This window comes from Vombatus ursinus, unplaced genomic scaffold (assembly GCF_900497805.2).
Source record: "Vombatus ursinus unplaced genomic scaffold, bare-nosed wombat genome assembly UNPS02014812.1, whole genome shotgun sequence".
Lineage (NCBI taxonomy): Eukaryota > Metazoa > Chordata > Mammalia > Diprotodontia > Vombatidae > Vombatus > Vombatus ursinus.
In genome coordinates, this window is record NW_020954590.1 from 19,370,684 (window position 1) to 19,386,624 (window position 15,941).

A 15,941-nucleotide genomic window follows, 5' to 3' on the forward strand; every position below is an offset into this window, starting at 1 on the left:
AAGGTGGGATTTTAACTGGGACTTTAAAAAAGTCAGGGAGGGCAGGAGACAGAAATGGAGGACAGCCAGTGAAAATGAATGAAGTTGGGAGAAACGTGTGAGGAACAGCAAGGAGGGGACCATTGAACATCATTAGATCCAAAGTTCTTGGAGGTAAGTGAAGTAGAAGACTTGGAAAAATAGGAGGGGCCGGGGTTGGGCAGGGCTTTGAACAGTCAGCAGTTTTTGATCCTGAAGATGATAGGGAGCCACTGGAATTTACAGAATGGGGGAGGAGGGGTTGGATGACATGATATTTGGAAGATTAAGCATGGACTAGAGTGGGGAGAGACTTGAGGCAGACCGAGTAGCAGGTTATTGCTATAATCCAGATGTGAGTTGAAGAGGGCCTGTTATCAGGATGGTGGCAGGGTCAGTGGGGAGAAGAAAGTATATATAAGAGATGGTGGTACAAAGGTTAAACTAACTGACAGGCCTTGGCAACAGATTGGGTAAGATGACATCTAGATTATAAGCCTACCCTTGATAGTAATAGGGAAAGTCATGAAGAGAGGAAAGCTGGGGAGAGGGGGGAGGGAAGGAGGCAGGGGATGAATTCAGTTTGGGACATTTTGGGTTTAAGATGTCCTTGTGACATCCACTTCGAGATGTCCCAGTCATCAGTTGGAAATGCCATTCTGAAGATTTAGAAAGAGATTAGGACTGGGTAAGTACATCTGCAAAAGCATATATTGCACTTGATAAACTGAGTCCTATTTGAAATACTAAAATCATATTTGAAATAACAGTTTAGCATTATTATAATAGCTCAAGCTTTAGCATTGCATCTCTATGTTGATCATCATGAAATTAATCTAGGGGCTAAAGGTGGTGCACAAGACTTCCATGCTATAGTTAGTGAGATGAATGAAAGGGAATAAGCATTTATATAGCACCTACAATGTGAAATAATATCTCATTTCATTCTTGCAGCACTCCTAGGATGCGATAGATGCTATCATTATCCTTATTTTACACTTGAGGAAACTTAGGCAGACAGAGGTTAAGTGACTTGCCCCCAAGGTCAAACAGCTAGTAAGTATCTGAAACTGTATTTCAATTCAAGTCTCCTGACTGATAATCTTGGCAGTGTGCAGGTAGGTGGTGCAGTGGATAGAGTGCCGGGCCTGGAGTCAGGAGGACTCATCTGCCTGAATTCAAATTTAGTCTCAGATACTTACTTACTAGCTGTGTGACACTGGGCAAGTCACTTAACACTCTTTGCCTCAGTTTCCTCATCCTCATAAAATGAGCTGGAGATGGAAATGGCAATTCATTCCAGTATCTTTGCCAAGAAAACCCCGAAGAGGGTCACGGAAAGTCAGACACAATTAAACAACTATTCCTACTTACTCCAGGTCCAGTACTCTTTCCAATTGTACCACCAGCTGCTTCAAATAATGGCTAGCAATTTATGTAGCACTTTTTAGTTTGCACAGTGCTTTACAAACATGAGAACTTTATCCTCACAACAACCTTGGGAAGGGAGGTACTATTATTATCCCCATTTTGCAGATGGGAAACTGAGATGGACAAAGGTTAAGTTACTTGCCCAGGGTCACATAGCTAGTAAACTGAGACTAAGGCTGAAGTTGAATTCAGGTCTTCTTGACTCCAAGTACAGCACTCAACCTTAGCCTCCTAATTTGTTGTATTTGGTGATTCCAAAGGCAATAAGAGGAAACAAGTTTTTATTTATTCAAATTTCTATGATGAACCAAACGTTTTCATGGAGTCCTACTTTGGAAACTTATACCTTTAAAATTAAATCTTCACATGCCTGCACACAGAGAAAGAAACCAGTTTGGCTTAATAAATCTCTAAGTTAGCATCAATAATATCAGTCAGTTAAACATTTTTAAGCAACTACTATGTGCCAGCCACTGTGCTAAGTACTGGGAATATAAAGAAAGACAAAAGATGACTCGGGCCCTTAAAGAACTCACAATCTAAAGGGAGAAGATAACACATAAAAAGAAATAGGGTGGAGGCAATAGCAATTTATCTGTACCTTCTTGTGTGATTATTATCTACCGTCATCATCATCATCATTATTATTGTCATTATCTATAATAACCCTCCGCAGATCTACCAAATGTACTACTAGCCTTCCTTTAAGGATCTTTTCATATTTTATAGAAAAATACCATTGTAATAATTGGAATGCCCATCTTAACCTTTGTGCTGACTATTTGAACAGCTTGCCTCTTCTGATCATAAATATCTTTGATATGCCTTTTAAGCTACTTTGAGAACACAAGATAGGACACAATAATGTACTTTAGTCTGTTTATATCTACCATGCAACTTTTTGTGTCACCAGCCTTTTTTTGTTCTGTGATCAATCTGTTCTGTCAGAACCATATAGCATCACTTTTTAAAAAGGTGAACTTCTAGCGGCAAGAAGCAAGTTGAGTTCTTGAAAATGTTGAACTATTTCCAAAATGTCCAACCTGCTGCCTTACTCCTATTCAGTTCTAAGCCCAATACATTGTCTATCTGTGGCAAGTATCCAAGATATGAAATATTAATAGCCTAACTTAACAGTTTCAACTATAATCCATAATAATATGTAATCCAATAATAATCTATAAGCATTTGTTAAGCACCTACTGTGTGCTGGGCACTTTGCTGGTACAAATGATGGTACAATGATACAAATTGGGAAAAGGCACCCCCTACTGTCAAGGAGCCTATAGTCTCACAGGGGAAGACAACACACAAAAGGAAGCTAAAAAGCAGGAGGCAGTGAGGCGCCTCTTGTCACCAGGGCAGAGTGGAGAAGTCCCAAAGTAACTTGTTCAGTCATGGGAAATGAGGAAATACTTATTAAGCTGCATGCCATAATTTGAGAGATAAGCAAAAGACTGAATGGCTAAAAAAAGCTTATTACTATACAAATTGCAGGTAGCTGTGGATCTCATTGAAGAGGTTCTGTAGTTTTCTAATGCTTGGTTTACAAAATATTTTGAAGAAAAAGAAACATCCAGAGAATTTTACCATATGTATTCCATTTGAACTTTCTGCCATCTCTCTTCCATGATAGTGGTAAATACCATTGGTGAACATGTGTTTACCTTTTCTACATTTTGTTTGCTTTTGATCCAAATATTGTTGAACAAAATTATCTTTGTGGTGCATTTTAAGGCCTCAGTTTTGTTCTGCATTTTTTTGTAGGAGTAATCAGCCAAGAAAAAAAGCACAACCTGCCTAACTCTTGATTTTCATGATAGATGTCTTCTTAAGTTGCCTTTTGGAAAGGTGGTGACTTATTAATATGCATCAAAAGATGGAATCCTAACTTATTGAATATCTTGAAAGTTACTGCTTTCCCATTTTTCCTTCAGTCATGGCATTCTGTTTTGGGGGGTATTGTTGAGGAAACCTGGATTTATTTAAATACTCTCTTTAATTCATAATTCCGTCTATTAGTTCTGGAGGACAAGTTTGTTAACCATATGTAGTTCACATCCCATTTTCCCTAGGAAAATAGGACTTCATATTCAAAATGACAGTAGTACTCATAATTTTCCAGCCTCCATTTCCTTAATGTTTTGACTAACAAGATTTATACTCTAAAAGGAAGTTTCCTTTAGCTGCCTTTTCTCTCAAATCAGCAAGAACTTTGTATTTACTGACCAAAATAGCATCTATTCTGTCAGCCTCATCTTTGCGTGAGTAGTTTTATATCAATTAAATATCTCAGGTTACAGTTTTAATCTTTCATCCGTTTCTGATTGTTCTTAGTCAACAGCTTATTGTCATTTTTTAGGTTGAAGCTGTTATGGTTGCACAGAGTGTAGTCTTTTCATTTTAGTCTTCTAATTTGATGTCAATTTTGAACTTTTCTATAATTAATTGACCTGACTGTACACATAGAATTTATTAAGAAATAACCAATAATATGTTTTTTCACTCTACTAAGACGTTGGCAATTATGTTTTTGTATTCAGTGTTTTCCATGTCCAGAACCTTCTGACTTTCAAAAAATCACTTAAGATCATTTTTATTGGCCATTTAATAGAAAACTGGGTATTTGCCAAGAATAATGTTATCGTACTTCTATCAAAATTAGTGATTAGCTTCCTCTTTGCTGAAACTGTTTGACCTCAATGCATCCTGTCTTGTACTTTTTAGTACCACATAGAAATCCAAACTATAGATGCCAATGTTTAGGTTATCATCTATTGTCTGAGAAGTTGCTTTTTCTTAAGTCATATTGTCCTAATTTCAGTCCTTTCTCTGGAATCTTTGGGTTTTGTCTTCATGGATTATATAGTGAACTATGATCTTATTTCACCTGGTGCCAGGGCCTTGACAATATATTTTAGAGAGCTTCAGAGAGCAATAATGTTTGGCCTGTGACCTGCCCCAATACTTGGTTTTGTGAGTCAGTCTGTCCCTATTTTTCCCAACTGATATATTAAGGCAGAGCTTTTGTATGTACAGTTCCTGTATAGAGTTTTCCTTTTCATCCTGCTAATACACTTATGGAAAGCTAGACAAATGCTGACTCTTTTCTCTTAAGTAGTCATAGTTTATGGATGTGACAGTTCTGAATAACTTGCTCACATATCTCACATATCACATACCTTTTAATTTTAATATTGTTCACTATTCTCCCTTGAGTCTACCTTTGTATTAAAATCAGTAAATGACAAGGACTTCATATAATCTCTCTACCTCATCCATAATGTGTTGGCATAAAATTACAACTGTCTTTATCGTTACCTTTTTGCTTATGGTCATGCATCAGATCATCAAGGTAAGATCACCAGCTTGTCTGCAAAATGTTTCTTTATCAACTTAACTATTTCATTCACCTGAGGAAATTTTCTGACCTGTTCCTCTATTAATATATATCTTCTGATTTCATTTGTAGCAAGAATGGTAAATATAGCTGCAATTTAGTTCTCAGTGTATCCACTTTGTTGAGTATCAGCAGTTAAACTAATGTCCTTAGCCAATTTGAATACTGTGTGATTCTTAGCACTAGCTTCCTCCTTTCCATTATCCTCACTGATGAAGCTCAATACACTGGATTGAGAAGCAGTTTGTTTTTCCCCCATGGTTCAACATGTCTAAAGAATTCATTATCCCATGAACATCCTTCTGCAGAGAACCTTCCCATAGTTGGTCATGATAACTGTCAGTAGACAGACTTGTGCTCAAAACTTTTCTTGCTTGGTAGAAGTCAAGACTTGCTGTCTCCAAATAATCACAAGTCTTATATAGGTTATTATAAATGTAATTTTAAAAAATATTTCTATACATAATTAGAGCATTTCTAGTAATTACCAGCATATAATTTTCTAATGCTGAAAGTAATGTTATGAATAAAATACAAAAATTTCTGATCCATTTTGATATTAGAAATCTATAATAGTCTCTTTTACTGTCAAAATATTTAAACACTGGAAAAATTATGCAAAGCGTGACCTATTGTAATATAACACTTCTCTCTATTCTAGTAATATTTAGTTATGTAATGCTTTTTAAAACTTCTGTTACACTCTTAATAGTCATTATGCTATAAAGTTTGGGCAAGTCAGTGCCATTAAAGTTAAACTGGTTTTTGGGAATGAGGATTTCTAATTTGTTTAGAATGTGAAAACATTTGTTTTTTTAATCTTCAAAATTGAGTTGAAAATTATTTTAATGCAGTAATAGAAATAATAGAAATCTAAAAATAAATGAAAATATTTGAAGAGATTACTCACAGTCCCCAAGTTACTAGTGAGTTTTATCTATTTTAAGCCAGTTATTTGGGACACATTTTCTTTCTTGAAATACATTAAGAATTGGAAATCAAAGGGATGCCCATCAAGGGGAATGACTAAACAAGCTGTGGTATATACTTGTGATGCAACATTATTCTGCTGTAAGAACGACAGGCACAATGATTTCAGAAAAACCTGGAAAGACTTACATGAACTGACACGTAGCGAAGTAAACAGAACCAGGAGAACTTTATACATAGTAACAGCAATATTGTTTGATGAAGAACTGTGAATGACTTAGCTATTCTCAGCAATAAAATAATCTAAGACAATCCCAAAGGACTAATGGTGAAGCCTACTATGTGCCACCAGAGAAAGAATTGATATTGATTGAATACATTCTGAAGTATGCTATTTTTCACTTTCTTTCATTTTTTCTTTTATTCTAGTCTTCTTGTACAAAATGACTAATATGGAAATGTTTTACATATTTGCACATGTATAACATATCTGATTGCTTACCATCTCAGGGAGGGAGAGATAGAATAGAATTTAGAACCCAAAACTTTAAATAAAAATGTTAAAAAAAAATTCTGGAGGAAAATATAAAATAAAATAACTACATAAGCCACAGAACAAGGCAAAAAAGAAATATAATCTACACATCTTTACATGTTGTACTACTCATTTTTATCCGGAGTTCCAACTTTGCTTTCAAAGATATCTTTTCTTGCTGTACCTCTGGTGGTGTGGGGAAAGGGCTTTCAGAGCCAATAGGATCTATGGATAGCTTTCAGCGAGTCCATGAATTTGAAGGGGGGACAATTACATTCTTCGATCTAATTGGTTCCCTTTGTGATTTTTTAATACATTTAACATTTTTGGAGGCTTCAATAGGATTGACCAGACTATCAAAAGATTTCCATTACACACAAAGAAAGTTTAAGAATCTGTACTCGAAAGCAACATTTTAAATGTTCAAAAAAATTATGAAAAATAATTGGAGAAACTGGGTCTTCTTAGTGTAAAGAGAAGACTTAAGAGGAATCTAGTTGTCATCATGTACCAGTTAGAATCTCATATGGTAGCAATATTAAAATAATCCCAAAGGTCAGAAATAAAATAATTACTCAGTGATGCACTTCCAGTAGTTTTTGCCATAACAGGAGTGTATTAGTTGATAGTCTGTAGAATTCATCAAATTTATCTACTACTTATTAAATGTTTTTTCTTATAAAAGTTTTGCTTTTATTGATTTTCAGAATAAAATTTTAATTTTTGGTAAAGTCCGTGTGTTACTACTATATTTCCCAAAAACAAAAGATCTAATTTTCTTCAGAAAATCTATGGTTTTATCAAGGTAGGTACATTCTCATAATGAAGTTCATGACATTTTTATGCCTTCTCATCCTATATGGCATTTGTTTATGTTCCCCTATATCCATCACAGTGGGCCCATTTGTCATGCCACTGATATTTTTCCTAATTCTCTAGACATCACATAGAATACCCAGGCTATCTCTCAGTTACCCTTGCATTTATCAAATGATCAGTACATCTTTTTTGCTTATATATCTTTCTGATGACATCCTTTGAATACTGCTGTTCTTGTAACTACTTGATTGCTAAGTGCAGCCTATGACTCACCACCATACAACATCAACAGATTACTTGTTTTAAAAATGGGCTCTTGTTTAGTTAAGATATTTAATTTAGTCTGCTTTTCTCTCTTTTGTTTAGTTGTGGGATTCTGTTCATTGTTTAAGATACACCCTAATGGACAAATTCTATGGGTAGTTTGTTCATTTATTGCAGTTTGAACAACAGAAACTCTTCTCCACTTGTTTTTTTTTTTTTTTCAGTGTAGTTAGATGGCCATAGTTCGTGAGTGATTATTGATCTCTTTATGAGGCTTTGTTATATTCCAGGGATTGGTACAACCTGTACAATGTCATCCACAAATAGGAGCTTCTGGAGGATATAGCCATCTCTAGGGGTTATTTCTTTGATTTTGATGTTATGATGTGATGCTGTAGTTTTTCCAGGATGGTGGCAAACACCTTTCTCAGCTATAGGTCTCCTTGTTTTATGCCTTCCTTCATCTCAGAGGGTCATCAAGCAAGCAGTTAGGTCTGTTACATCTTTTAAGGAATTGTGTGTGTGAGTGTGAGACAGTTTAAGGCAACATTTTACTCTATTGAATCAAATGCTTTTTTATAGCCAACAATAAGTGTATTAGGATATTGTGTTCTTTACACCTTCCGTTAATTTCTATTTATATATATCTGTATCTATATATATATATAGATAGAGAGATATCTATCTCTCTATCTATATATATATATTTATGCTTTTTTTTTAATGAGGCAATTGGGCTTAAGTGACTTGTATATACACTTTTTTTTTTCATGAGGCAATCAGGGTTAAGTGAGTTGCCCTGAATCATACAGCTACTAAGGGTCAAGTGTCTGAGGTCGCATTTGAACTCAGGTCCTCCTGACTCCGGGGCTGGTGCTCTATTCACTGTGCCACCTAGCTGCCCCAAAATCTCACTTGTATGTTTTTTTTTTGTTTTGCTTTTTGTTTTGTTTTGTTTTTAATGTGAGGTAATTGGGGTTAAGTGACTTGCCCAGAGTCACACAGCTAGTAAGTGTTATGTGTCTGAGGCCAGATTTGAACTCTGGTGCGCTATTCACTGTACCACCTAGCTGCCCCCATTTCCTCTTTATAAAAGTCTGATGTACAGAATCATTTACAAAAACAGGCTTGCTTCCTTTTCATGCCTTCTTCATGAATGCCATTGATTTATATGTAGATTATTCTAATAAAAATTTTGAGGTAGGAAAGTGGGTAAATAATTCCATAATTATTAATATTCTCCTGGATACCTTTAAAATGTCATATTTTTTTCTATGCCTCCCCTCTTTCAGAAGCTATAAAAATTCTCTCCTTGCTTATTGGCTTCATCTAAAACAGTAAAGGGCTTTAAAGTAAATACTCGTCTGTTGCTTACTGGCTCATTTGATTAGAGCACCATTCTAATAAGATAATAGTTTAGTCTCCATGTTAGCCAGTTAGCTTTTTTCCCTGCCCATACTCATAGGCTATATTATAGCACTGGCCACATGTTTTATGTAAATATGTTTGGTGCTCCCAGGTCAAAATATATGTGAAGGGATTGTCATAAATCTGGACTTAATAACTATGAAAGTAAGTCAAAAATATTACACCATTTCTCTTCCTATCAAAGAAATAGCCTCCTAGATGAATTGTGTATATTAGTCACCTTAGGGATGAATATTTTAGTAACTAATCATAAGTTAATTATATCCTTCTGTGGAAAATAGTTTATCTTTTTAAAAAAATACAGTATACCAATATTTAATGAATTGCTTTTGGTAATACTTTTTTAATGTTTTCTATTGATAATAATATAGATTCCTAGTTTTTCTTTACTATGAGAATTTTATCACATGTGGGTGGGGAAGGGAGGGAGAGGAGGAGGAACTACTTGATTAACAGTAGTAGAGAATGTGCCACTACTGGAAATAAGTAATGAATATTGAAATGAGTTTAACCCTTAGTTTTGGAGGGTCTGTAGCCATAGTTTTGGGGGTTTTGTTTTTAAAGAATATTAAATACAGATCTCTGAATCTTTTCAATATACTACTGCCATGATCTTTGTTGATTACAATAATAGTCATAATTCTTCCACCAGTACTCTGTGCTGGAAGAATTATAGTTTCCATACATTTAATCAATAAATTTTATTTTAAATCACCAAAATAGTTGAAATTGGACAGTAGTACAACATAGAATCTAGAAATATACATGGCAAAGGATCAAGAACAATAGGGTAAACTTACTTTCTCTTATTTTTGTCTAAAGACGTGGAGTTCGGATGAAGACAGGAAACTGAAATTAGGGGTGAGAAAATATGGAGAGGGACGTTGGCAGAAAATTCTCTCAAGTTACGCATTCTGCAATCGAACAAATGTTATGTTAAAGGACAGGTGGCGGACTTTGAAGAAGTTAGAATTAGTTTCTTCAGACAGTGAAGACTGACTGAATGTGTTTGTAAAAGGTGGGTTAAATGAGGAAAAACATCTGGATCAATTGGTTGGTTTAAAATATTGGCAGTTAATGTATTTTGAAATTTTTAAATGTTTTGGTGTGATAGTATATTTTTCTGTGTAACGAAGTCATTGGACAGGCTTCTTAGTACTTTGTCTTTTTTGAACCATGCCACATACTTATTATCATTCTGCTCAGTTTGATATAGAATAGTCTGGAAAAAAAATCTGCCAAACAAAATTTGAATGTTTTGAGTCGAACAGTAATGTTCTGCTAAGATACAGTTGCTTGACTTTATGGCGTCAGTGTGTCACTTACTTTCAAAGCCTCATTGATAAAATCATAAATCTACAGTGTTATTTCTGTGCATTGTATGTTTTCATAATAGGAGAGAGGTTGTTATTTCATACCTGAAATAACATAATATTGGCTAATAAATTTTCTTACATGACAGATTGTTTTGAGTTTGTTCTGATAGACTTTTAAGTTAAATGTTAAGCTTGACTTTTGTAGTATATATGAAAACATACATCATAAATATCTAGTTCTGTGATTTTATTTAACATAGTACCAACAAAATGTATTAATTGTACTAGAAACACTTGAACTCTGATAGATCAAATTAGCAATTTTAATATCACTTAGGTAAAAATTGATTAGAATAGCTCTTGGAATCATCACTGTTTGTTTTGTTCATCTCAGGCATTTTGTTCTTAATGTCTTGGTCGAGGAACATATAGAATTACTTAATTGTATGCATGAATGCATCCCGTTAGTTGGACTAGCAGGAATGTTTTTCTTTGTTAAATTATCAAACCAGGAAGAAAGTAACATGGCAGATTTATTTATGATAACTCTAGAATTGCCTTGCAAGTATTAGAAATTGGAGTTTGTAGACTGAATATAAGAAAGCATAAGAATAGTTGTGTCTTTGTCTTTTCCATTTTCTATTTAAAGACTCAGTCTACCCTTTTGCTGTTGAAATTGTGTATTACTAAATAAAAAAACTCAAATCCTCATATTGTTGCCAAATATTTGAATATGCATAAATTTATATAGCTACCCAAACTCTATTGCCTGATTGATAACTGGCTAAACTTCTTCACTCCCTTTGCTTCAGTCAACTTAAATTATAGTACAGCACAAGAGCTCTTAACCTTTTTTGTATCTTGGGCCCCTTGGGCAGTTTGAAGCCTTTTGGCTTATCAGAATAATATTTTTCTATGCATAAAGCAACAAGCATTTATTAAGTGCTTGCTATATGTCCAGCACTGTGCTAAGCATATTTGTTAATAATAAATTCAAATGAAAACATCGTCAAGAAGCTTACATTTTAATGGTGGAAGACAATATACAAAAAGAAGCCGAAAATGGAACATACCCAAGTTAGGAAGTTGTATCAAAAGTGTAGTCAGCGGTTTTTGGAGAAAGTTTGTGGCATGTGAAGTTTAAAGTACTAACAGTACATCTTCATATAAATAACATGTGTGGGTATGTAAAAGCAAAAGAATTCGGGAAATAGTTTGAGACTAAATAGGTAAATTTGTAATCATTTCCTTAGCGGTGACAATTACAGCTATGTGAATGGATAAGCTTTATAAGGAAGTAGAGGGGCTCTATCTGAGGAAAGAGCCATATGTCTGCCCACAGGGGAGTCTCTATATGGATGTCCCTTTGCCATCTTAAAAATCAAAAGGTACAAAATAATCTGTTCTTCCCCCACAAAACGTGCCCTTACCCCATCCACTATTTCTAAGATGAGGGCACCACCATATATCCCTCATCTAAGCTTGCAACCTCAATATTACCTGACTCTTTCATCTCTCACCCCAATCCAATCAGCAGCCAAATCCTATTTATTCTACCTAGAAAATAACTCCTATCTCCTTTCGTATTTCTTTTATCACTGCCAGTATTATGACGACAATCCCATTTCTTCCATTCTCTCCCCTGTCCAATCCATCCTTACAGTAGTACCAATAACATTAACAGTAACAATAGCTAACACACGTAGTGCTTCAAAATCTATAAAGCACTTTATTTTTGCCATTTAATCCTCACAACAATCCTGTGAGGTTAAGTGACTTACCCAGCCTGCTAAATGTATTTGAGGTTAGATTTAAACTGGGGTCTTCTTGACTTTTAAGACCAGCATGCTATCAACTGTGCCACCTAGCTACCTCTACCAATGCATAGTTAGCAACACAAGTCAGACCATGTTACTTCCCTACTCAAATCCTTCAGTTGCCCCATTTTCCCTATGACATAAAACATATTCTACAAACTAGCATTAAGGACCTCTACAGTCTCCACCATCTAATGTTTTCACCCTTATTTCATCCCTTCAGGGATTTTCTTCTAGATAAACTCAGCTAGTAATTGTTCTGTAATATCTTAACCTCCATGTTTTTAGTATACCATTCCCCTGGAAATCCATATCCTCCTTCAAGATATAGCTCAGATGTAACCTTTTAAAAGAAAACTTCCCTCATTTCAACTCCCCTCAAGAAAATAAGTGCTCTCCATTTTCTTGAAACACTTTAAGTCTACCTTGCATCATATTCATTTGTGTACATGTCCCATCTCCCCCACTCCCCAAATTGTCCTTAATCTTATTAAAGGCAGGGACTGTTTTTTTCCCCCTCCTGTAATTTCCTAGCCATTTTGAACTGTATCCAATAAGCTAATAAATTACATATCCTTCAACCCAACAATCCCACTAGTAGGTCTACCCCAAAGAAACCAAAGAAAGAGTGAAAAGGACCCACCTATATGTACAGAAATATTTATAACAGCTCCTTTGTGGTGGCAAAGAATTGGAAACTGAAGGGATGTTCATTATTTGGGAAATGACTGAACAAGTTATGGTATATATGAATGTGATGGAATACTGTGGTGCTATAAGAAATGATGAAGGGGATGGTTTCAGAAAAACCTGAGAGGATTTGTATGAAATGATGCAAAGTGAAATGAACAAAACCAGAACAATTTATACAATAAAAATATTGGAAAAACAGTCATCTCATCTCTGAAAGACTTAGGAACTCTGATTTGTTTGTTGTTCATCCTTTGTTTTCTAAGAGAACCAATGACATGAGGAAGGTGATGTCTTGACTTGCAACTGAATTGAATTTAAGTGAGACAGAGCTGTGCAGTCATCGGCCTCACTCTCTCCTCCAGAGTCATCGGAGTCCAGTGGCAAGACATAGGTCAAGACGACTGGCAATGATCAGATGGAACTCTGATCAACACAATGACCAATCCCAGTTTCAAAGAATTCATGATGAAACATGCTATCTACCTCCAGACAGAAGTGATGAGTGCAGATCGAAATATATTTTCTTTTTCTTGCTTGCTTTTTGTTTTTTGGACATGAGTAATGTGGGAATTTGTTTTCTCTAACCACATATTTGTAATGGGCTTTTTTTTTTGCTTGTCAATAGGTGGGGGTGGGAAGAAAGAGAAAATTTGGAACTGCAAATAAAATTGAATTTTTTAAAAAGTAGAAGATAAGATAGGAGTTGGTAGCCTTAGGTCAGGGAAGTAGTACCATTTTATTATGTTCCTATAATCCTATAGTTGATGAAGGGTCATTTCAGTTATCTCAGGATGCTAGGGGGATGATGTGCAGTTGAAAAAATAAAATTACTTGGTCAGGTAGGTGGCCCAATAAATAAAGCACAAGACCTGGAGTCAGGAAGATCTGAGTTCAAATGTGACATCAGACATTTACTAGCTGTGTGACCCTGGGTAAGTCATTTAATCCTTGTTTGCCTCAGTTCCTCATCTGTGAAATGGGTACATACTGGAGAAGGAAATGGCAAACTATTCTACTATCTTTGTTAAGAAAACCAAATAGGGTCACAAAAAGTCGGACATGACTGAAAACAACTAAACAAGGACAACACAGAACATCAGTTTTGAGATATCCACTCAGCATAATGTAATTTTTTTCTTTATTTCTGTTTATATTGGTAGCTGTATGGCACAGTGGAGAGAGCACTGGGCCTGGAGTCAGAAAAACCTGGCCTGAGACCTGAGTTCAAATCCAACCTGGAACACTCATTAGTTGTGTGATAATGGGCAGATCACTTAACCTCTGCCTTTTTCAGTTTCCTCAACTGTAAAATAGCATCTACCTCACAGAGTTGATGTGATCAAATGAAATGATTGGTAAGCATTTCCCATAGTCCTGGCCCCAGGCACATAAAATGCTCTTAATCAGTGCTTATTACCTTTCCTTTATATTGCCATTTTTAGCATGATTGCAACTTCTCCTTTTTTTTTTAATTCACCCAGTACATAGTAAATTTTGTAATAGTCTCTCATTTTTAGTCAATATATGTTTTTGTTTTTTGGGTGTAGATTGTAATAGATTGTAAAGTTTTGTCTTGGCTCTATTCTGTCACCTGCTCTCATTTTATTGCATTAATCCACTTGTATTTCAAATTATGTGATAGGTTTATATTTTCCTACATTTGTTTCTAGTATTTTTTTCAAATCAAGATGTTTTTTTCTTCTTCTTGTCTCCATGACTTATTTTTGCTTAATCTTGGCAGCTCGCTTCTTAGAGGTTCTCTTGTTCTCATCCTCAAACCCGCTCCCTCCTATTTATCAACCGTTTTCCTAGTTTTACTTGTTATTCCCCCCTTTTTGTTACATAATTGTTTCCCTTTTTTCCCTTCTTTTATCCTCTTCAGTTAAGTGATTAAGTCAAAACTTCTCTCGTCTTCTCCACCTTTTTAGTCTTTTTTTTCTTTTTCTGTGCCTTTTTAAAAAAAAAGTCTATTGATATCTTTTATTTTTACATTGCCTAAATTTTTCCCAAGATTCTTCTCTTCCCCACCATCCAGCCATCTCATATAACAGAGTATTTTTAAAAGAAAAAAAAAATGAGAAGAGAAAAAGAAAATTATGCAGTGTTCCATACCCAAGGACTTTACACGTCTGCAAAAGAGGGAGGGTGAGTGTCTTCTTATACTTCCTCTTGAGGGCTATGCTTTTTCTTTTAATTTTGCAAAATTCACTCTAAATAATTTTGTGGGTTTTTTTCCATTTACATTGTTGTAGTCAGTGTAGATTGTATGCAGCTCACTTCACTCATCCGTTTTTGTAAATATTTCTATTTTTTGTATTCATCATACTGGATGTTTGTTACAAAATAATATTCCATTATGTTCATGTACCACAATTTGTTTAGCCATTCCCTAACAGATGGACATTTCCTTCACCTTTTCTAAAGTATTTCTTTGCTGTGTTCTCTTTCCTTTCTATCCTTCAAGGTAGGTGCTTTTGTTATTCCCATTTTACAGTTGAAGAAATTGAGGCAAATGGGTTAAAATGACTTGCCAGAGACACATAGCTAGTAAGGGTCTGAGGCTAGATTTGAACTTAGGTTTTAACTCCACATCTAGTACTCTGGAATATGCCACTTAGCTGTATTATAAGGCTCCATTCTCCCTCAAATAGTCATTCTTATGTAATACTCTTTCTAGAGATATTTTGCACCTGAACAAACTGGATCTTGGAGAATAAGAGTTTTAACCTTTTTTTTTGTTTGTTTGTTTTTTGGTTTTGTTTTTTTTTTTTTTTTTTTGGTCATAGACTCTTTGTGGTTGTTTGGTGAAGTCTATGGACCCTTTTTCAGAACTACATTTCTAAATGCACAAAATAAAATGCATAGGATTGCAAAGGAAACCAATTATACTGGAATACAGTTACTAAAACATGAAGTGCAGAGACTTAAGGATAAGAATCTCCATCAGGGCAAGTCACTGGCAGAGTCCAAAACTTTAATATCCTGCCACCTTACTGGCTTTATGTCATTTAACCTCTTTGTGCTCAATTTTCCAGGCTGTATTTACTTCCTTGTATACATATTGTAGGTTCTCCTTTAAGGTATTTTTCTTTTTAGCCCCAGTCACCCAACAAATAGGCTGGCGAACAGTAGGTGCCTAATACATTTTTAACTGACCTGAGTAAGAGAGACAGTAATATTTTACCACTTTGTTTTGAGGTCATCATCATAATCATAATAATAATAGTGAATGGGCTGTCAGCCCTCTGCAACCCCTCTTTCTCCCTTCTTATCCCAAAGAAAACAATGCA

At 35.1% G+C, this 15,941-nt stretch overlaps 1 protein-coding gene across 5 annotated transcripts in view; it reads left to right on the plus strand.

The window, feature by feature from the left end:
- Positions 1-12,954, plus strand: part of LOC114054323 (telomeric repeat-binding factor 1-like) — a 47,248-nt gene extending 34,294 nt beyond the window's left edge. The window contains exons 10-11 of one of the 5 annotated variants that reach the window (XM_027877542.1): positions 9,648-9,843; positions 12,915-12,953. In XM_027877542.1, coding sequence (XP_027733343.1) covers positions 9,648-9,824 — 177 coding nt within the window. In that variant the 3' untranslated portion in view covers positions 9,825-9,843; positions 12,915-12,953. Of the gene's footprint in view, positions 1-972; positions 1,013-7,021; positions 7,120-9,647; positions 10,853-12,914 lie in introns of those variants that run through there. The other 4 variants (XM_027877545.1, XM_027877546.1, XM_027877541.1 and 1 more) reach the window with 4 other exon arrangements.
- The last annotated feature ends 2,987 nt before the right edge of the window (positions 12,955-15,941 follow it).